Genomic DNA, 21,997 nt, shown 5'->3' on the forward strand with positions numbered 1-21,997 from the left:
CCTTGGAGATGGGGTACTGCTGTGCTGCAATCGGAATGGTTAAACGGAAGAAGCGTATTCACTTGGTTAGGCCGTCATATTAAACATAAAATTAAGAGACACGCTTGAATATTCTAAATGTGCAAAACGCTTGGAAACCACGAGGTCTGTCTGGTATTCTCACAAAGCGGGGCGCCGCTCTGCCGGCGCTCCCTCTCCCACACTGACGCGCCGACGACATCCTCGAAACATCATCCGTCAATCTGGCCCGTCCGCGTCGCCCGCCTCGAAGAACAAAAATAACAACCACGGCAAAAATCGAACCGGCGCCTTTTGACGGGCGGGATATATTCGCTTGACCAACACGGGACTCGAACCCGCAGCCTTCAGATTAGGAGTCTGACACACTACCATTGTGCTAATTGGCCGATGTTGCTTTTGGTGGAAAGTTTGCTAATTATACCCAGAAAACGGGGGCGTGGAGCGGGGGGAGGGACGGGGGGGGGACCGGCGCGCCGGAAATTCGGCAGTGGGCCGACCGACCGGATGGGTAGGTAGTTTAGTTGGTTCGACGTGGTGAGTGAGACCTTTGGTGGTCGGTGCCCACCCACTGGCCGAAACTTGTTGGTTTAATTCATCCCCCTCGCCCCCGCCCCGATTACTCTTTGCTGTCCAATCTGTACTTGGGCGTGGATCTGAGCCGTAGCCGCCTTGGCCTGACCTTGACAGAGCACAGGGCATGGTGGTTAGCCGCCCGACCCCGCAAAACAACAGCGAGGACGAGAATCGACAAGTCTGGGTCCCCCCGAATCAGTTGAACCTCGCCTTAACACACCTCATACGGGTTTCGTGGGGGCCCTCCTCTGGTCATGCTCATTTCATATTAGCGTTAGGATGTAAATATCTACACTTGAAGCAACAGGAAATTGACATGGAGGCTACGAAAGAAGGCTAAAAGACAAAAGCAACAGCCAGGGCCGCATATGGGTGCCCGCAAGTCATTCGCATTTTTGTAATCATAACCAGCCAAAAAGCCCGCCACGAGTGCTAGATTCACGTTGCACAATGTCTCTACCAAGGCAGCTGTGCCTGCCGAGAGCGGTCCGAGTGAGGCTCCGGCCTCGTCTCTCGCGACTTGAGCGCCCAGCTCCTCCATATTCAGAGTTGGAACCAGCCATGGCTGAGTGCATCTCTTGCGCTCACGCGCCCCTCTGGGCTGGGGTTCAACAGCTTGGCCAGGAGATCCGCAAACAGCTCCTGCTCTTCCGGCGGTATGTCGCGGTGGTCGTCTCCGGCACCCCGTTCGTCAGACATGTACCAAAGGCCGGGTGCTAGCTTATCCTGTAGTGACCTCGCGCCATCCGCCACAGAAGGATGTATGTTACGTCCCTGGTCGGCATCTGCGGTTTCGACGGTAGATACGGCACGACCCAGATCATCTGCTGCATCCTTGAACATAATATTTCGCCCCTCCCAGGTCGTGGACCACCACGGCTCGGGGAGCGGCCCCAGGACAGTGACCATCGCCTCAAGATAGTCGTCGTCTTCGTCGTCAAAGGGCTTGAAAAGTGCCCGACCCGTTCTTATCTCAAAGAGGGTGCATCCCAAGGCCCAGAGGTCCGAGCCGATTCCGGCCTTCTTGTCGAGGATCAACTCAGGAGAGCGGTACGGCCCTGGTGTTCCGAGGTCCTCTGGTGGGCTTGAGACCTCGAAAGACTCGCCAAAGTCGATTAGGCAGGCTTGGTCGGTAACGTGCTGGGATTCGATTTTGCCCCATTTAATCGGGTACACCAGATACTTGGGTGCCGTTGGCTCGGAAGGCGGCTCGCCCGCTGCGTTAAGAACCTTGTTCTGCCTCGGTTGGCCCAGGATTTCGAGCACCTGAGCTTCCGCCAGGCCGTCGAGCCCTGCGAGCCGATGAAGGATATTATTGGGTGTGAAGTCTATTAATTCGCCGTTAGGTCTTGGGTGTAAGTTGGTTTGGGCAGCAGAACTTACCTCCGTGGCATATCCCATTGCTGTGAAGGAAGTCCATGGCCTCTACTGCTTGGCGACAGATCCTGCGGAGAACTTCGTCGGGATTCTTAGGTGAACTAAACAGCCCAAGGGACACCTTTGGGCCGAAGACTGGATAGACGAAGCAGAGATGGGTGCCGTTTGGACTGTGTAATTTGAATTCGTCGAGGGCGCGGGCAATATGGCTGTCCTCATTGCCGCCCGCGGGCAAGCGAGTGTTTACTAACAGCTCAGGGCAGTCGTCTGTAGACGGATCCGCCATGAAGATCTTCAGCGCAACGTACGTGGTCGTCTGCTCTACTGAGAGATCCCGGCATAACCAGATGTTGGCAAAGCCGCCGTTTCCGAGCTTGTGAATCACGCGGTACTTGCGGGTATCGCCCAAGACATCGCCCAAGTGAACGGGGTGATGCCCGCCAGGCTCGTAGTCAAACACTTGTTCCAGCCCAAAGGGAGCAAGCTCTAGCCTGAGGCCATTGGCCTGGGCGTCATCGATACCCTCCTCGTCAGTCGCGGACGGAGGAGATGCTCGCGCCGACAAATCAGACCCGGTCATTGCTGCAGGACTTCGAGAATGAACTGGTTCGGTTTCTCACGACCGACGCGTCGGTCGTTTGCTAGAGCCTGGTGACTGCACGTGCGCTGTGACGACACGAGCCCGGGGATTCAGAGAGCTATGGTTTGCTGCCTTGTTGGTGATCAATCCAATCACTTGAAGGAAATGGCCTGTTAGTTACACTGTAATTAATTAGTCAGCAGATGCAGCAGCTTCTTGTCTGATGCCTGGCTTCCCCTACCTAAGTAGCATCTGGTTGCATTGTATGTCATTTGTTGGTAGTTATGCGATCGACTCTATTCAATAAGGAACCTGGCCGTTTCCCCACCCCTATGCAATGACCAACTCTTTCTTGCTTGCTATACGTCTTGAAGCAGCTTAATTATAGCAGCTGTTGTTGAATTAACCACTGGACTTTCGTCTGATCGGATAAGACACCGGCATAAGGTCGTTGTCAAACGCCTGTTTATTGTAGCGAGTAGTGCTCTTTGTATGCGCCGGCTAGATGAAGTAAAACAGGCGTGTTAGAACCCGCGGAAGTCGCGATGTGCTGAGGACACCCTCGGGCGTAGGCATATGGGGTACTAACATAAATACTTGGACATGTATAGTCAAGTTGCCTATGGAGAATGCTGTTGAGAACAGGCAGACCCCCGGTTTAGAGGTAGCTACGAGCTTTTACGCAACAGCATTCGTAGTTTATTACAAACGCAGCCAAGTAGAATTTGAAGAGCGCCCGGAATTTTACTTTACCTGGTTGAATACATACCATACTTTGTGAGGGGGGAGGGCAGTAAGCCGTTCAACAGCTTGTAGCAAATTTACGACGACGAGATAGAGGTATGGAGAGCCGCTAGCGATGTTAAGCGACACAAAGAAAAGGATAACCGCAAAAACGGTCGAGACGTCGAAGCTTGGTTTAGAGTGAGGAAACTTTGGGTCAAAAACATACGAAATTCGTGGTTGGCGAACCAGCGAATTCAACCAGGGAATTGTAGTGGAATCATTGCCGGTAGCCGAGTTGTGCTTGTTGTCGCTATTTCTATTTTCGGAATGTAGTACGGAGTATAGTATACCACAATCTCCCTCGCCATTTTCAAAACGGGATTGGATGACATTGGCACGCTGAATGAGAAGCATAGTCTCTTCCAGGTCTTGAAGCCGAGAACACTGGAGGGTTCGAATCGAGGGATCCAAGAATATGTACCAAAATGTGGTGTTGATAGCTTGGTTGAAGTCGAAAACAGCGATGGAAACTTTGAGAGGCTCTTGGAAATCGTGTTTGTTGCCGCAAGGTAGTCGGCTTGTGCTAGTTTGTTGCTATAGGTTCATGTCTGCGCCCACGGCATGAGGCATTGTCCAACTTGGGCGGTGCACTTTTCGAGTCCTCGTCTCGAGGATCACCCAACACGACCCAAGAAAAAGAAAAAAACCACACTTTCATGCCTCTTCCAAAGCCCGTCCAATCTCACCAACACACCGTCGTAACCTTCACTCCCTTCCGCTCCCATCGGCCCCCTCTGCCCTCTTCGCCTCCGATGGTAGAGACGGCGACGGCTCATACCCCAAGCAGACGGCCGTAGCGTAGTCCCCGTCATGGCTGATTGAGACCATGGCTGTTTGATCCGGCTCGCCGGCCTTCTCACTCCTGATGACAGCCACAGGCGGCCCGCTGCCGTTGGGGTTCTCCTTGCCTTCCTCCAGGGCCCTCCTGACGATGGTGATGTCGTGGAACGACAGCCTCCTGAAAGGGTGTGCTTTGAATGTGGCCTCCTTGGCGGCGAACCTGCGCTCGTTAGTCTCCGTCGTGCCGTGCCGTTGGCAACTCTTCTGCGGTTGCTGTCGCTGCCGCTGCCGCTGCTGTCACCCGTCCGTTGGTGGGCGTGTGGCATGGTATGGCATGGCCGTTCTCACCTTCCAGCTACAAACGTGGCCCTTTTCCACAATACCGGGTTGTGCTTCTTTAGATTTTGGAAGTCGCCATCTTGGCCGGTCTGGGATTTGGCCGTCGATGGCGCAGGAGCCAACGGGTCGGCAGGGACTAGAGCGCGCTCATCCTTGGTGAAGACGCGTTGGAGGAACCTGGTCCCTCGGTCGCTGGATAAAAGGCGATATATCCGTGACACTTGACAGATGTCAGTCCCAATGTTCAAGGGGAATGGGAACGGCCTCGGCGACACCATGAGTCCAACCACAGCAGTTCGGGTGAGAGCACAATTCGAAGATGAGTAGGTCAAACAGAGCAACGGGAATTGATAGATTCACTGCCAAGGGGTTTTTGGAGAAAATGACCATTCCCTGTTAAGACTAGTTCTTGCGATAAGCAAGCTCGAAGGCGATAACGATAACGATAACACAATAGCTACGTCATCCTTAGCTTCTCTCACCTCCCAGCCCGAATAACATGGGAGAAATACCGTGCCTCTCCTGCACGTGCGAGACCATATAGAATGCTATGTACAAGCCATGCCAAACACACTTTAGTTGTCGTAGCAATCTTTGAATAACAACTTTTCCTGCCCTTGGCCACACCATGGGCTTCCAATTACACCTCCACCTGCACCTGTTGTTGGCTTATTTGTTGGTGCTTCATTCATAAATACCACTCAATCTCACAGGCTCAACGTGGGGCCGTCGAAGTAAAGCAGAGCACATTTACTGGTCATCTGCGAGAAGAGGAGCGCGCTCCTGATCGGCCGGGGCAGATCGGCGGCCCCAGGGGTAGTCCTTGCCGGACACGGCCGGGTAGGCGATGACGAGCGTCGAAATGAACAGGACGGCCATGATGGTGAAGGCGAAGATCCACTGGAAAGCAATGATTTGACGATGGAACTGGGCAACGCCAATAGCGGCGGACAGGACACTAAGGGAAAAGCCGATGGTGTAGTCCTGCGGTAAACGATCAGTGGGTGGACGTGGACCAACAAGCATCTTTTAGTGGGGCTTACCTTGTAGATGGTGATGAAGAAGCCTCCGTAGACCAGGATGGACCAGATGAAGATGTTGCCAAAGATGCGGGCAACGAGGCTGTGGGGGTGAGGGACCATGATGGCGCCGTTCCAGTAGATGGCCACAAAGGTCCACGCCAGAGGAGCGGAAACAACCGGCCAGTGGATGAAGCGCGGGTAGTTGTTGTGGCGGAAGTAGAGCGACGAGAGGTTGGCGAAGTTCAGAATCAGGATGACCTCGGCCCAGGCGAAGTGGGAGCGCACAAAGAGCATGACGAAGGCGAAGTGCAGGAGGTTGTTAAAGATGAAGTGAGATCCGACACTGGCGGCAGCATTGACATAGTCGCTGTTGCTGGAGAAGAGGTGCCCGACATAGCCGATTTGCAAGATGAAGAGAACGACCCTGAGCGGCGTTAGAAAGGCAATTGTGTGCGCAGTTTATTCCGACTCACCAGTAGATATCGACAATGACCGAGTTCAGGGTGAAAGCAGTCGGGTACAGATAGTTCTGATCCCAGATTCTTCTCCGGATCGTGAAGCCATCGTGAGGCTCGTTAAGAGTGTAGTAGAAGGTGACGACGACAGAAAGAAGCCAACTGAGAATCGTCAAGACCTTGTATGTCGTGATGGAGCCGGCAGTATGAGCCTCCTTCTTGGAGAAGGGGTTCACTGGATTTAGAGGCGTCAGCAAAGCAAGCCAGGGCAGGATGAGGGCGCTTGCCCGACATGAAGGAGGACTTACGGGCGTTGATGCGCTCCGAGGCTGTAGGCATCTTGAATGATTTTCTCGTTGTTTCTCTGCTCTGTTGCTGTTACGGGACAATATTGCTGGTGAGCAGAAGCTTGGAAGTAGGACAGGCAGCTTGAATTGGGGAGGGGGCGGGTAGCATTTAAACGACGAGAAAGGAGCATGGGGGAGGGGGGTGGCAGATGGGACGTTAAATCTGCGGGGAAGCAACTCGCCACAGGCACACTAGCGTGTAACACGGATGCAAGAAAAGTACCTTCCTTGCTGCAAGTACATGGCTGTTGAACACCGGCTTCTCTTTCAGACTGCCACACCTCCTCGCAAGATGCCTTTCCCGACTGGAACTTGAGAAGACATAGGCTCAAGCGGGAAGCCCCTGCTGCGTAGGTCCGTAGCCGGCAAGAGGACAGCCATGGCCGCACAATGCCCACAGCCCAAGGTTGTCCGTGCTAGGAGCATAATCTAGTATATGCGTGCACAGGAAAAGCTTGGAAATGGCGGGGCCCTACCTAGGCAGGTGGACAAATTGGATGAGGTGGCTTGGCGGGCTTGTTTGGATCGTCTGGACGCCTCGATTGCCTTAGGTTACTAGGTTGGCGCCTTGAAGGCCCACGTATCGATTGGCTGTATGGTGCATCACGCAAGTGAATGAATAGGCGAGCAGCTCGGTCAATGATCCATTTGGTGACTCGAGAATGAGGTGGCCATCTGCCCCAGTGAGCGCTTTGGATCGGGATCGGCCCTGCGCTTCGTGGTTCAACAACATGATACAAGCAGCCCGCGAGCCGTAGCCAATGCATTCATTGGCAGTCGAACAGGCTGATCTGGACCCCCAACTACCCTGCTACCCTGTCTGCTGCCATTCCTTGCTCCGAACGGAGTACTCTACATCAGCCACACCACGAGATACAAGGCCAAGACAGGCAGGTAATGACGCTGTCGTCAGAGCTGACGATGCTCCCGGGAGAAGGGTGGGCGATTCGCGTGGCAAGCTACCCAAAACCCAGCCCGCGTCTTTGGCTTCCGTGACGGAAAACCGAGGGCCCGAAAGAGTTTGTTTGTATCATGCATCTCCCTCTTCTTTCTCTGTACCTACCTTTGATGGGGTGACACTGCAGCACCCGAAGGAAGAGGCGGGAGGTATCCAGGTCGGGAAGAAGATTGATGGAATCGACCGTGGGAGCAAGCCACAGACTGTCGGGACAGGCGAGAAGCTGGATTCGGCCACTGAAGGGAGCCAAGGTAGCCTCACACCGTCGTTGCCAGTACCGGCTTTGAAACTAGACGGCCTGGTCTTTGGGCACGAGAAAAGAAAAAGCAGGCAGGAAGGTTGGAAAGAGATGAGGTGAAGCTGGTGGTGCACACGCCAGGCGAGGCGTTGCGCAGCAGGTGTGGAGCGCATTGCAGCTGCAGTCCGATGGCTGACAGGGGGGCATTGCGCGCGGAGAGCCATCCGTGATTGGGTCATCCCTGCAGAGGTATGACGACTTTCGGAGACTTGCCCCACACCAGACCGATCCCATGCCCAAGAGCCACTTTCTCCCGCGCCAAACTTCTCCATCCGCCGCCGTCCACCTCTCGCGTAGTGTGTGTGTGTACTTCACTTGCAAGTTGCAACCTGCTTGTCATCGTGCACCCAGTCCACGGCGTCTATACCACATACCAAACGACTGAGACCTCAGCTACATCTGGGGCTGGGACCGCTGGGCGGCCGTCCACCCTTCCGTTTGACACTGGAAAGGGGCAGACCGACGGCCGAGGCTCCATCATGGATGCTTTACCTCAACAGAGCCTCCTGTGGCTTCCCCGCCCGTGGTTTGTTCCTGTCGACCAGCAAGTAACCGGCAAGCACCTCGTCAGCCCCAATGCCCCATCCATTATGGCAATTGCTCACTTTGCCATAGCACGCGGCTTCACGAAGTACAAGGTGCCTGTCTCCGTGCTTTTTTTGTTTCTCCGTGCGGGCCTTGTTGGAGGGCCCCCCCTGCTTTTAATGCGTTGGGCCTCATCATCATCACCTCATAGCTCCTCTCATCGGCTGACGTCCTGCCACGAAAATGGCGGGACCACCCTGCTCCTGACCGATGCCGTTTTCTCTTTTCCTCCCACCTTGCCGTCTCTCCTGTATGTACAGATGCGACACCCGCGCACCCCTCGCACCTGGACTGGCCAGTCGTCGTCAGTGACTCTGCCAATTATCCAATGGAGCGGGACGCCGTTCGTGAGGGGGCGGAAGCTATGGTAGCGCAAAAAGGCACACCACCACAACGCGCAAGCCCACCCAGATCTAACCGGCCACACACGGCTTTCTTGTGCCTACGGAAGGGGAGCCCACCGACTAGAGACACCTAATATCGACCAGACGCTCTGGCGCCTGGTTTCATGGTGTATTCTTGTCTCTCCCGCCTCCGATTCTGCATCGGCTCCAGCTGCGGTTCATGGGAAAAGAAACAAGCCATCGACCCACTGCACGGCTCATGCCACTTGCTGCTCCAAGGTATTCTTGGCTACGCCAGAGCTCCCTCGTCCTGCAGCTCCGGGATCGTGCACGGCTGGCACCGCGCCAAGGCCCACCCACATCTGAGGTCTGCACCGACACGAGGTACCTCTACCCGGCCGATACCTCCCCACGTCACCGCGCCTTTTCCTCCGGCCTCTGGCCTAAATTGCGGGGCACACTTCGATTGGATCACCTGGCCGGCCTTGACACACCAGGAGCTTGCTGCTTGCCCTGCCCCTCACGCCCGATGACAGCATTCGCGATCCAACCGCCGGAGAGTTGGCGAGATATTTTGTGCAGCAATTACCGACCGTCTGCCACGATTTCAAGGCACGCACAGTCGTCTGGCTGGCCTAGCAGCAAACCCGTGTCGATTATCGAAGCCTGCCAGGTACTTCGCTGCAAGCAGCGCCAGGCGATTTGCTCCATTCGTCGGTCTGCGATGCCAAGGCAGCGTCTACCTTTTAATAGCGATGGCTGTTCTTTTCGATGCGCCTTTTGGTAAAACTATTACATCCCAATCCCGCCTCACCTCCACCCCCCCAGCTTGGCTCCTGGGTCATTCTCCGCCCCAGGCTGAGGCCTTTATTGCTGAAGGCTACACATCTCCGGGAGAGATGTTCATCTCGTTTCCTGTTCTTGAAATACAGGTCACCGGCCTCGTTCAGCCTGGCCAGACTCCTCTCCAAACTCCTTGCTGCCCTCTGACCTGGCAGCTCGCTGTCGAAGACTCGGGTCCTCTCATTTAATCTTGTCTCAAGTCCAAGGCGCCAGCCTTCTTCTGTTGTGTTTCTTTGCATATATTCTTGCCACCTCGAATGAATTTCAGGACCTGTCGACCAATTCAAATACGGAGCTTCCTCCGGGCACGTGCCTCGCTTTTCTCGGTGCGCCGTCGGTCTCCGACGCCTTGATGCCGATGATTTTGTTGGGGTATTGGGGGCTGCGAGCGCCGTCGCCTCGTAGAAGGGCATCTTCTCGGGGCTTACGTCGGGCTCTCTCCCGCAGCGGTCGACCTCTCGTGTGTCACAAATGTCGTTCCGTCGCGGCCAAGTGGCCGGATAAAAGGGGCTCATGATGCGCAGAGTGGAAGAGGCTTGTACTGGCATGTCTTCTTGCTTTCTGACATGGGCACGCTCTAAGCATCCGCGTCTGCCCGTCCTTTTATGTGATTGTGTCGAGCTCCCTGGCTTCAAAGTCTGAGCGGAAAAGGAATTGCCAACTAGAATGCCAGTTCCCGGCCCAACGCCCGTGGCCGAATGACCACATTTTGTGTTTTGTGCGTGACGGTCTTGGTGCCCAAATGGAATTTCAACCTTGACAGTGTCGGGTTCTTGCCAAAAGGGCGGCAGTGCCAAAGTTGCAACCCAAGCAGGTCCTGCGTTGATTGGATGGGGAAAATACTATGCAAGTTCCATTGGAAATTCCAAACGCCTTTTCAGAAATGGTCCGCGGACTCGTAGCCTTGTGGGCAAGCATCGGCAGGTGACGATGGCGGACTACGAGGCAGTCTCACACAATTGCCGAGGAGTCTTGGCCTTTTCCTGGGTTTTTGGTTTCTTTGGAACCCTGCCTCGCAGCGTGTTATAACTACAAATTGTTTTTGAAGTGTTCCTTCTCACTCTCAGGCCATCAACGCGCATCCTGGAACCCAATCTTGCATTGAGCATGGCCGATAATACGAAGCCACGGCCACGAGCTACCAAAATACCTCCGGAACAGTGGGGAAAACTGAAGGGACTCATATGCGATCTCTACCCAACAATGAAGCTCGGGGAACTCGTGACCTTTTTACGTGACGAACACAACCTCGGCGTCTCGTAGGTTTCCTTTGTATTAACGGTGCTTATCAATGCTGATGCGATCCAGGAAGCGCCAGCTGATTTACAGGCTGGGCCGCTGGGGTTGTACAAAGTACAACAAAGACAGTACGAATGCGACCGAGTGCGACGAAGACTTTGACGCTGGCTACGAAGATGACGCCGATGACTACAACGAGGATATGGACGACGACAAGAGTCAGATGCATGCCTGTCATCTATTGGACGGGTGCGAGGTCCAGTGCGCGGAAAACCGCTCCTTTGACGAAGGAGTCCCCGGGCTACAAGACCAGGTGCCCTGGGACGTCCAGATAGCAAACGCGCAGCTCGCCGTGTCCGACGGTGTGGATGCTTGGGAGATTTTCAGACGCCGGGTGGCCGAGGAGAGTGGAGACCCGCAGGGCGTCGTGGCCCTCGCCCGTGCCGCCGAAACACCGGAACAATGCAGGGAGACGTTGGAACTGCTGAGGCAGCAAGACCCGTGGGTATCCGATCAAGCCGCGCTGCACCGACTTCACCTCTTGTATGCCCTCGTCCGCGACAGCGAGGCCTTCGAGGTGGACGAGGAGGCGGCGGGATACGGCGTGGAAGAGGACGCGGAGGGCATCATCGCCGCGGCCGTGTCGTGGGTGCTCTCCAGCGACGGCCGCGGATTCCTGCTCGGGGAGGCAGGCTCGGTCGACATGATATCCTACTTCCTCCTGGAACTGGTCTACGAGAAGAGGCTTCTCCCCCCCGAAGCGATCCTAGATGAAGAGCGGCTCAACACGCTCCTGGACCAGGTCGACGGCTGGGTCCTCTCGGGCAACCACGGCCATCACGCGGCGCCAGTCACGATGGCCCTGGTCCAGTGCGCGCAGTGGTGCTACCAGCAGCTCTACGAAATCTCCAACAAGCTCGCATCCAACAGCCTCGACGGCGTCTCGCGCCCCGACCTCCGGGTCTCCCCCGGCAAGTACAATGTGAAGTGGAAGGAGCACATCGAGATCTTCGGGACGCTGTGGCACAGGCTGGCGATGCAGCAGCTGTCGTCCGACGGGGCCGCCGGAGGCGGAGGGCCTGAGTGGGCGAGGAGGGCCGTCGTGGACCTGGGCATCTCGCACGCCGAGCTGCTGTCCTGCATGTGCTGGGCCATCGTTACTTTGGACATCGGCCGCGCGGGGGAGCTGCTGACCCGCGCGAGGATCGCGGCCCACGAGGCCTACCACATGCCCCCCCCAGGCTTGTGGGTGATGTTCCGCGACGCGTTCTGGCGGATGAACGACCTAACGGCCACGAGCGGCGGCGACGAGCACCGCGGCGTCCGCGAGGAGAAGAGGCGGTTCAGGGACGCCGCCATGAGGGAGTTTGGCGACTTTGTCAACAAGACGTACGTCGGCAAGGCGCTCTAGGGCATCGGCGGTCGGTGGGCCGGGCTGGTTTCGCCGGGCAGTCTGTGGCGGCGGCGGGTTTGACGTGTTCGGGTCCTTTCAGCTGATGGTTTTTGTGGTTCTGGGAGGTGCGGAATGCAACTCGTGTCTCGTAGAACGTCGATAAAAATCGAAAGAATTGCTTGTGTGTCGAAGAATTAAGGGAACCCCCCTTTTCGTATGCAGTTCAAGAACCTACGGCCCGGTATGGTGGCTCTGGCTCTAGCTCTGGCTCTGGCTCTGGCTCTGGCCCGGCAATCGTGGACGACTTCCCTTGCCCGTCTGTACCTACTTGCACCCGCACGCTCTCCACAGGGCGGGCGGGCGGGCTGACATGACACCACCGTGACGAGAATGGGGGAGGGGCTCTTTGATATACACAAACTTTTTATTTTCAAATCTCTCGGGCACATTATTAGGCCCATGCTTCTCGGGCGCAGGTGGCGCAATCTATTTACAATACCCCCCTTCCTCCCACCCCCTTCCTCGGCCCGTCTATACAGGGCGCGCGCTCTATAAAACGTCTGCGTGTCCAAGCGTAATCTCTCCGGCTCTGTCCCAATCATGGCAGAAACCGCTTCTTCTTCTTCGTCTTCATCATCTTCTTCTAAACCGCTTGCCCCTCCCCTTTTAAAAAACAGAAGGGGAAAAGAAAAGGCAAGCTCGCCCTTTTGATTCATCCCCCCCGCCCCGCGCATTACTCCTTGCGCTCGCCAAAAATCACCTCGAGGTCCATCTTCTCGCCGCTGTGGTGGACCATGTCGTAAAAGACGCCCCTCGCCTTGTACAGCTCCCCGGGCCGGCCGGCCTCCACGACGCGCCCGGCGCCCATGACGACGACCGTGTCGTAGTCGGCGATGGTGCGCAGCCGGTGCGCGATGGTGACCAGCGTGCGGTCGCTGTCGACCTCGCGCCGCAGCACGGCCTGGATGCCCCGGTCCGTCTCGTAGTCCATGCTCGCCGTCGCCTCGTCCAGCAGCATCAGCCTGCTGCCCCGGACCAGCGCCCGGCACAGCGACAGGACCTGCCGCTGGCCGTGCGAGAAGTTCTCGCCCTTGGGGTCGACCGTCGTCGAGAGCGCCAGGCCCGACGTCTCGGGCGATGCTGCCGCCGCCGCTGCCTCCGCCGCGGTGGCGCCGGCGTCGCCGGCGTCGGCTTCCGAGTGGTACTGGAACGACGCGATGCCCTGGCACGACTCCAGCGCCCTCTCGAGCACCGGCGCGGGCACCTTGCCCGTCGGGTCGAGGTTGGACCGCAGCGTGCCGTTGAAGAGCACGGCCTCCTGCGGGATGATGGTCAGGGCCTCGCGGAGGCGGCGGCGCGGGATCTTGGTGATGTCGATGCCGTCGTAGAGGATCTGGCCCGAGACGATGTGCGTGAAGCGCAGGAGGGACAGGACCAGCTGTCGGGTCGAGCGTCAGCGCTGCGTGACGGGAGGGATGGGAGGAGCCCGGGGGAGGGGGAGGGGAGGGGGACTTACCGTGGACTTGCCGCTTCCGGTGCGGCCTACGATGGCCACCCGCTCTCCGGCCTTGAACTTGAGGTTGACGTCGGTGAGGATGTTGGGCCCGTCCGCGTCGTAGCGGATCGTGACGTTGCGGAACTCGATGGCGCCCGTCGACGGCCACTCGCGGGGGATGACGTGCGCCGGGTCGTCGGTGTACTCGCCCTCCTCGGGGTACGAGTCGTCCTCCTTCTCTTCCGGCTCGAGGCCCGCGTACTCCCTGATGCGAACAAACTGTTTTCGCTTGTCAGCCGTCACGATCTTCTGGAAAGGAGGGAGGGAAGGGGAAAGGGGGGGATATTTGCGCGCCAACTTACGCTCTGCAGCTCGACCTCGACGTCGTTCATGCTGCGGACGAGACCCAGAATGGTCTGGCTCAGCCCCGTGGCGTTGGTGAGCGAGAAGCCCACGAGGCCGGCGGCGACGACGCCGGCCTTGGACACGGCGATGATGCCGGCGCTCAGGCCGACCAGGGCGGTCGCGACATCCACGCGCATCGCCACCCAGCGGTTGCAGTTGAAGTTGGCCTCGGCCGCCCTCGACCAGACGCGCAGCTTGTCCGCCAGGTTGTCGCCAAAGGTGTCGGGCATGCCGCTCCGGGCGCGGATGACGGCCAGGCCGGCCAGCGTGTCGGCGAACTGCGTGAAGATGGGCGACTGCGCCGACGCGACCAGGCGCTTGATGGTCACGGCGGTGCGCGTGTACATCTCGCCGATGACGATGCCGACGACGCAGGTCAGCGCGGCCGGCAGCATGAAGATGGGCATGATGGAGCTGATGGCGAAGATGCGGATCACCAAGGCCATGCTGCTCTCGAGGAAGCCGCGGAGCTGCGGGCTGACGGACAGGTCGAGGGACGACATGTCGCTCGAGAAGCGGTTGATGATGCGGCCGACGGGCGTCTTCTTGTACCACGTGAGCGAGACGTTCATGACGGCGCGGATGAAGTCGGTGTGCAGCTTCCGGGCGGCGTGCCAGGCGCCGTTCTCGAAGACCAGGACGACCATGGCGAAGAGGATCGACTCGGCGACCGTGATGGCGGTGTAGATGCCGAGGTAGAAGGCGATGTCGACGGCGACCTCCTTGTTGTAGGCCTCGACCCAGACCGAGAGCCACAGGGTGCCGGCCATTATCGAGAGCTGCAGGCTGAGCATCATGAGGAGGCAGAAGACGGCGTACCGGGGGCTGCCGAAGTAGGTCATGTATCGGAAGACTGTCGGCGCATGTCAGCTCGTCCCTATCGAGGCGGGGTGGACCCACGCATCACTTACACATCAGGCGGCCGCTCTTCCCGCTGGCCTTCATCTCCTGGGCCACCGCGTCCTTCGGCCCCTTTTCTTCCGCGACCTTGCTCCCGTCGTTCAGGGAATCCGCCTGCGTCTCGACCTCGGTGTCGGAAGCGTCCGACGAGTCGGAGGCCTCGCCTTCGATGTCCTTGGCGACGGCGACGGGGTGCCTGACGACCCCTATGTTCTGCTCGGAATCCTTGACGGTGCCGTTCTCCAGCGTCACGGTGAAGTCGGCCTGGGCGGCCACCCAGGGCTGCTGCGCCACGAGCACAACGGTCCTCCCCTTCAGCATGTCGGAGCAGAAGCAGCGCTCCCAGAGCAGCGCCGAGGTCTTGGCGTCGAGGGCCGCAAAGATGTCGTCGAGGAGAAGCAGCGGCGCCTTGGAGTACAGTGCCCGGGCCAGCGCCACGCGCGCCTTCTGGCCTCCCGAGAGCGAGGCGCCGTTCTCGCCGACGACCGTCTGGTCGCCGTTGTCGAGCTCCCTCAGGTCGATCGGCAGGCAGCATGCGTTGACGACGGTGTCGTAGCGCACCTTTTCGTAGGGGCTGTTGAAGAGGATGTTCTCCTTGATGCTCTCGTTCTGCAGCCACACCGTCTGCGACGCGAACGCGACGTCCTTGGGCCGGGTGATGGAGCCGCCCTCCTTGATCGTCTCTCCCAGGATGGCCAGCAGCAGGGTGGTCTTGCCGCTGCCGCTGACGCCCGAGACGACGTTGAGCCCGCCTTGGACGAAGTCGACCGAGAGGTCCCTGAGCTGGAACGACGCCGTCTTGTTCCGCCGGAAAGTCGCGTCCCGGATCCGCAGGGGCCCTTCGGGGTACACCTCCAGGGGCGTGGTGCTCGCAAAGTACTTGTCCAAGCGGCCGAGGGCGATCATGGCGCTGGTCAGGTTCTTGGACAGGAAGCCGAGCTGGCCGACGTTGCGGCGGATGTTCTTGACGAGGTAGGTCGTGGTGAAGGCCGTGGCGGCCGTCAGGGGCTGCTTGCGCACGCCCACGTAGAGGGTGAACATGGAGATCATGGCGATGTAGGGCATGAGGACGGTGATCTGGTTGAGGGCCACGTAGATGACGGACACGCGCCACAGGTCGCGCTGCTCGCTCGCGCGCGCCTCCTCGATCGTCTCGATGATGGCGTCCTCCCACGCGAAGTACTTGACGGCGCGGATGGAGGCGAGGTACTCGGACACGAGCGAGATGCGGGAGTCCTGCGCCCTCCTCGCCTTCCTGGTCCGTTTGGCCATCAGCCGCGCGACGGAGACAGATATGGGCGCGGTGAGGAACAGGATGGCCGTGCCGACGAGGGCGGGCCACCCGAGCATCTTGTAAAGGCCGACAAAGGCGATGATGGTGCCCGTGGGGACGCCCATCGACACCATGACGACATCTCGCGAGGCGAAGATGGCCTGCACGTCGGCGGCCATGAGGTTGGCCAGGCGGCCGGCAGAGGTCGTCGACTGGGCCGCCTTGCCGTCCTTCTTCTTGGCGTCCTTCTGGCCGTCCCCCTTGACGGCGAAGATGTCCTCCTCGAGCTCCATGGACGACACGGCGCGGTGGTACAGCTCCTGGGTCAAGGCGGATCTCAGGCGGACGACGAGGCGGGTCGACGTGAAGACGTACTGCTGGAACAGGACGGAGCGCGACAGGGGACCGCAGAACATGAGGAGAAGCCAGACCCAGGGCCGGATGGGGGAGCCCTTGGGGTCGGCGAGGTAGGCCAGCAGGTTGTACAGGCCGAAGGGGGCAATGAGCTCACAGGCGTAGGCAGAGGAGATGTAGCAGGCCATGAGGGTCACTTCACTCCGCAAGAGGTAGAAGAGCGTCCACGCCGTCGTCACTCCCTTGACTCTTGCTTTCTTAATATTCTCGAGTAGCAACAGCGGCTCATCGTACCACGGCAGCTGGGGCAGGTCCTCCAGCACAACCTCCCTGCGCGCGCCCTTCCACACCATGGGCGTGAGCCACTCGAAAGTGAGATAGTAAGTCCCCCAGCTGCAAATCTCCTCGGGCGCGGGCCCGCGGGCCTCGTACCGCTCGAGCAGCTCGTGCTTCAGCGACGGGGGCACCCATTCCCTCGGGGTGGCGACGGAGATGACCACGGCAACAGCCAAGCTCGCAAGGCCGCCCCTGACGGGGGCCGCAACGGCGCACTCGGCCGAGGCCTCGATGCAGGGCAGCACCGACGAGGCAGCCAGGACAAGCAGCTCGGCCGCGAGAACAAAGTTCACCTGATGCAGCGCGACATGGCGCCAGCGCAGGTCGTTGACGAGCCTGGACAGGCCAAAGACGAACGCGTAGCCGACGACGAGGACGTTGAGCCACGGCGTCTGGCCGCGGGCGGCGGCGAGGGCGAGGGAGGCGAGGGCCGTGGCGCGGGACAATTGGGAGCACAGCTCCCAGGGCCATCGGATGGCGGCGGCGCGGATATCGGGGCGCGACGACGACGGCTTGGTGCGGCGGTGAAGCAGGCGGTATGCAGTCCAGAGGACGGATAAGGCGAGGACGAGAACCTGAAGGTAACCCGACTCGGCCAATTGGGTGACATCGTCAATCCAGGCCAGTTGCGCGTGGCTATTTGGGGGCCTGTTAGTTTGTCCATGCCCATGTCCGATTTGGGTAACTGTGGGTTAGGTGAGAGGGAGAGAGACAGAGAGAGATAAGAGAAACTGAGAGCGTCTTTGTGTGCGCGCGGGTGCGCAGGCGCATTGTAGAGACAGTTGAAAGAGAGCAGCAACACATGGAGATCGGAAAGGTTTGGGCTTGCGGGAAACGGAAAGTCTAAAATGAAAGAAACCAAGCCGGCGGAGAGAGTTGCGCAACGGCGGCGGTGGTTTGTTGTAATCGCTCTTGCGCCGCGGCTGCGCTGATCCGAAGCTGGGGCTACATTCATTTCCAAACACGGCAGTACGCACCTCTGAACAGTCGCCAGCAGAGTCTGGGATTGCGACCTCGCCATGGCGGCGAGCGTAAAGGCCCGCTCGAAGAAGGGGTCCATCATCATCATCATCACGGGCTGCGACGAAGGGGCGCAAAATGGCATGCGCCAACTTGACCCCGTCCACTCGCGCGCGTTGGTGATGTGTGGAAAGGCGGGTTGCTGAAGAGAGTCGGTTACGAGGAGCAGCACGTCATGGATGGCTAGATTGGGAGTGGGTGGCGGAGGCGGACGAGGTTATCTCGGTTTGGCAGTCAGTCACTCTGGGCTTGTTGAGGTTCTTTGGCCCAAGTCGAGGCAACAACAATGAGTAGATGAAGAAGTCAATTGACAAAAAGCAGACTGACAAAAGAAGATGTGCAAACAATCTCTCAAGTCTCGTATCGAAAGAAAGTTGAACTGAGCTCCAGACCGCGTGTATACGTAAGACGTGATTAGATACGGCAAGACATGGGCCATGGGAAACATGGGAGCATGGGAACATGGGGGGGGCGGGCAGCTCAACTAAAGGAAAGTGGGTTCTACAAGCACAAATGGGAGACCAGCGAACTAGGCACCGAGGGGCCCAGGCAGTGATGCCAAGTTTCGATGCATCCGCTTTCTTGGACTCATCCCGCCCGGGGAGGGGCCGATTGCTGGCAGTGCTGCGCGGTGAGTGGACGAGGTGGCCGAGATGAGAAAATGGTGCGAAAGCAGCGTCCAGATGTTGCAATTGCACCAATATGGGGAATTTCGGGTTCGCACCCAGTCTGCGAGCGAGCGCAGAGGAGGGGGGGAGGGGGGTGCCATACCCGCGCGCAGGGCGACTTTGCCGTCTCGGGACCGTTGGTGGGGCGGTTGACTGCCTCTTCGGGCGTGGACCGGCTACGGGAATGTATATGCCGGCAACGAGGGTTGCTGGCGAATCCGCGCTAGGTTTTGTCTGTCGGTGGATAGATTCCCAGGCAAGAAAAGCGCCCAGGCCGACGACGACTTAGTAATGCCCGGAAAACCCTTGGAAACGTTCGTTCAACAAGTTTCCTGCTCTCGGCCGGCATTGCGAGGTGATTGCAAGAACGGCCTGAAACGCTGAGCCATCCATGCCCGCCCTCCCACCCTCCCCCCTGTAACATGTGTCTAGCTCCCGCAGTGGCTTTCCGCCAAAAAAAAAAAAAAAGGGCCTATGCCGTGTCCCATTGGATCCAGCGAAGCTTGACTTGCGGGATCCAACCCAGTCTGTTTCTGCCTCTCTTTGCGCCCCGGCATCATGGTTCCTCCCAACATGCGGTGTGAAACGGATATTACAACAAACACGTAGCCCAAGCCTCGGCCCCGGGGGCCACCGCCGACCTATGAGTTGCTCTTGCAAGTCGCCCTCTGAAGCTCGGCCGCCCGTTATCTGTCGGCTCGCCTGGAAACAGCCATGCCGAGCCATTATCAGCTGTCGTCGAAATCCTGTTGGCCGTCAGGACATAGAGGGGGACGGGGACGAACATTGCGCATACCCGCTGTGCATCACGCCCGTCGCCTCTCAACCCGGCCTTCGGCAATGTACCAAACGTTGGTGCCTGTTGTAGGCTCCCCCAAAGAGGCAGGTCCACCGGCCAAGCGTCTGATTGGATTATGGTCGACGTCTCGAGTTGATCCCAGTGACTGCTCGCCTTCGCCGAACCATTGGACACACGCACACACACACATAGACGCACGTACGCGCATACTCGGCAAACAAGAAACCCACGCAGAGTCTAGGCCGAACGACTTGGAATTATATACTCGCAACTATTCAGGTTCTTGTGCACCACAGGGTGGATCCTGTCATCATATATACTTGTCAATAGTCTAGCCCGCCTGAATCCGGCTGGGCAATCCTCACTTCCAGTAACGCCGGTTCCCCCCATAGACTTCCCAAACGTGACGCCCCGGGCAATGCATTAAAAGCGCCTTCGTCCATTCCGTGCCAATATACATTAGGGCACATTGGTGGTGTCCAACGCCGCTGATATGTCGGTCTTAATCCGCCTTGATCGCTCTGTCCGTTTAATTAGCTTAGCTCTGCCTCTTGTCCAAGACGCCGTACCGCCGGGGTTGGAGGCACTCACCCATAAATCCTCCTGACAAACGCGTACGCGCTCAGGAACCCGACGGTTCCGGTCAGGAGACCGTACACGCAGCACGCCATGAAGCTGTAGCTGAAGAAAAGCATGCTGCTCACAAGCCCCGTAATGTGCAGCTTGAAGAAGTAGTACCACACGCAGTACAAGAACACCCAGACCGCGCTGCCGCCGCCGACCATGAATGACTGCCACCACCAGTTGTAGTTCTCCGAGCAGAGCTGGATGTAGATGGTCACCACCGTCACCTCGGCAATGGTCAGAATGAGAATGACCGACACCACGGCCAGGAACCCAAACACGTAGTAGTAGCCGCTCTTGTCCTGCCAGACCGACTGGAAGACGAACAGCAGCTCGATGAAGATGACCGCGAAGGGGATGAGCCCGGCGAGGAGGACCGACTGCCACGACTTGATGTACCAAGCCTGCTGCGGGATCTGCCGAGGAATCACGCTCGTCTTGGTGGGGTGCTCCCAGTTTCCGCTGCGAACAAACCCGAACCAGGACCCGGCGTAGACCAGAGGAACCTGGATGCAGAGCCAGAGGAAGACAATGGCCAGAAGGGTCCCGAAGGGGATGGCCGTGCTGGAAGCCTGTGCCCACACGAACAGGTTGAGAACGAAGACGATGCCGAAGAGAAGACCCGGGAACAGAACGGCAGTCACGAGCGCGTTCTTTCGGAAATCCTGACCGTCAAACGTCTTGTAGACCCGCGCCGAGAAGTACCCGGAAAAGAGCCCGGCGAACACGAACAGACCGACTCCCACGCTGATGAAGCCCCCACGGAAGCTGGGGTTGAGAATGCCCAAGGCGCTCAGCAGAACGAGCCCCACCGCCATGAAAAGGAGCTGCATGCCCGATCCGACCAGGGGCGCCAAGAGGTATCCGTGCTGGGGGGTCCTGAAAACATCGGCGTGCAGTAGCTTCCAGCCCGTGACATCCTCCAAGGCCTCGTCGTCCGACGACACGTCCGCATCGCTTCCGGCGTCGTTCCCTTGGTCGAGCAGCCCCCCGGTCTTCTCCGACAGCTTGGGGGACCTGTTTCCAGACTTCTTGCGCTTCACCTTCACCTTGCCGTCCTCGAGAGGAACCTCCTTGTAGCCCTTGATGTCTGACCGGATCGTCCTGGCCAAGATCATCAGGACAATACCCGTGAGGAGGCCGCAGATGATGAGGGAGTTGACGATGGCGAGCCAGTGGATCTTTTGGCCCTCCTCCTGGTTGACAAAGTACAGGTCCCAACGGCGCGACCACTCGACGTTGTTGTCCTCGCGGAAGTACACCGAGTAGGTGTAGGGGATGGTTAGCTTGGCATCGTCGTCGAGATCCTCGTCATCTTCGGGGTGGTAGGAGGACTGTATGTTCAGCTTCGACATATCGGACGACTTGTTCGGGGCCAGGTACAGTTCAAAGTTCTGGTCGATGTTCTGCAGGTCTGCGGGGCAGCCGTGATCGTCGCGCTTGTTCTGCGGGCCAATGCTCTTGGGGTACACCTCGAACCCAACGACCACCTTTCCGCCCCGCTCGCCCGCCTTTCCGGGGGCTTTGCGCCAGCGGACGACGATGGTGTGGTGGTTGTTGATGAAGTAGCGCGGCTTGCCGCTGCTTGCGGAGTAGTCGGTGAAGCCCAGCTTGAAGCCAGCGGCGTAGTACTTGCGGCTCTTGTCGACGGTCACGAAGCTCGTCGCGCCGGGGAGGTTGTCGACGATCCACTCGGTGACATAGCCGTCCTGCACCATCTCTTTAGCCCTCCTCATCTCCTTCCTGGTAATCTCGCGGTTGCACAGCAAGTTGCACGGCTTGTCCTGGCCCACGACCACGTCGATGTCGGACGTCTTTATCCTGTCGCCGCGAAGGACCTCACCGAGATTCAGAGGGATGCTCTGTCCGCTGAGCAGTCCCGTGCCGGGCCGGCGCTGGCCCGTCGGCGGGCACACGAAAGGGAGATCATAGTAGGCATACTGTAGCTGGGTGTTGTCGGAGTAGACCTTGTTGACCAGCAGGGGGATCTGCTCGCCGTCCTTGTAGCTCTTGATCGACCAGCCTGTTGTCCGCGAGAGAGAGAGAGAGTCAGCACCGTTGCCTGAGAATCATTTTCCGAAGCTTCCTGGGGGCGCCGAACCTGGAATGTAGAAGGCGTCAGCCGGCACAGCGAGCAGCAGGGAGACGAGGCATCCCACGCCGGCCCTAAGCACCTGTCGCAT

At 58.6% G+C, this 21,997-nt stretch overlaps 5 protein-coding genes across 5 annotated transcripts; 1 reads left to right on the plus strand and 4 right to left on the minus strand.

Moving 5' to 3' along the window:
* Positions 1–1,137: 1,137 nt before the first annotated feature.
* Positions 1,138–2,551, minus strand: EsH8_VIII_000543 (kinase-like domain-containing protein; the record flags this gene model as incomplete). The annotated part of the gene is made up of 2 exons (XM_083269585.1): positions 1,138–1,922; positions 1,978–2,551. 2 exons carry the CDS (start codon positions 2,549–2,551, stop codon positions 1,138–1,140), a joined length of 1,359 nt encoding a protein of 452 aa, XP_083129353.1.
* Positions 2,552–4,042: 1,491 nt separating this feature from the next.
* EsH8_VIII_000544 (uncharacterized protein) lies at positions 4,043–6,272 on the minus strand (the record flags this gene model as incomplete). Its single annotated transcript, XM_083269586.1, has 6 exons — positions 4,043–4,337; positions 4,466–4,648; positions 5,211–5,440; positions 5,500–5,902; positions 5,952–6,168; positions 6,242–6,272. The coding sequence occupies 6 exons, from the start codon at positions 6,270–6,272 to the stop codon at positions 4,043–4,045; spliced, it is 1,359 nt and encodes a 452-aa protein (XP_083129354.1).
* Positions 6,273–10,511: 4,239 nt separating this feature from the next.
* EsH8_VIII_000545 (Clr5 domain-containing protein) lies at positions 10,512–11,958 on the plus strand (the record flags this gene model as incomplete). The annotated part of the gene is made up of 2 exons (XM_083269587.1): positions 10,512–10,567; positions 10,617–11,958. 2 exons carry the CDS (start codon positions 10,512–10,514, stop codon positions 11,956–11,958), a joined length of 1,398 nt encoding a protein of 465 aa, XP_083129355.1.
* A 715-nt stretch (positions 11,959–12,673) lies between these two features.
* Positions 12,674–17,808, minus strand: EsH8_VIII_000546 (P-loop containing nucleoside triphosphate hydrolase protein; the record flags this gene model as incomplete). Its single annotated transcript, XM_083269588.1, has 5 exons — positions 12,674–13,378; positions 13,457–13,714; positions 13,798–14,693; positions 14,752–17,339; positions 17,681–17,808. The coding sequence occupies 5 exons, from the start codon at positions 17,806–17,808 to the stop codon at positions 12,674–12,676; spliced, it is 4,575 nt and encodes a 1,524-aa protein (XP_083129356.1).
* Positions 17,809–19,692: 1,884 nt separating this feature from the next.
* On the minus strand, positions 19,693–21,997 carry EsH8_VIII_000547 (transmembrane 9 family protein; the record flags this gene model as incomplete). The annotated part of the gene is made up of 3 exons (XM_083269589.1): positions 19,693–19,711; positions 19,782–21,837; positions 21,916–21,997. 3 exons carry the CDS (start codon positions 21,995–21,997, stop codon positions 19,693–19,695), a joined length of 2,157 nt encoding a protein of 718 aa, XP_083129357.1.

Source organism: Colletotrichum jinshuiense, chromosome 8, assembly GCF_051148585.1.
Source record: "Colletotrichum jinshuiense chromosome 8, complete sequence".
NCBI lineage: Eukaryota > Fungi > Ascomycota > Sordariomycetes > Glomerellales > Glomerellaceae > Colletotrichum > Colletotrichum jinshuiense.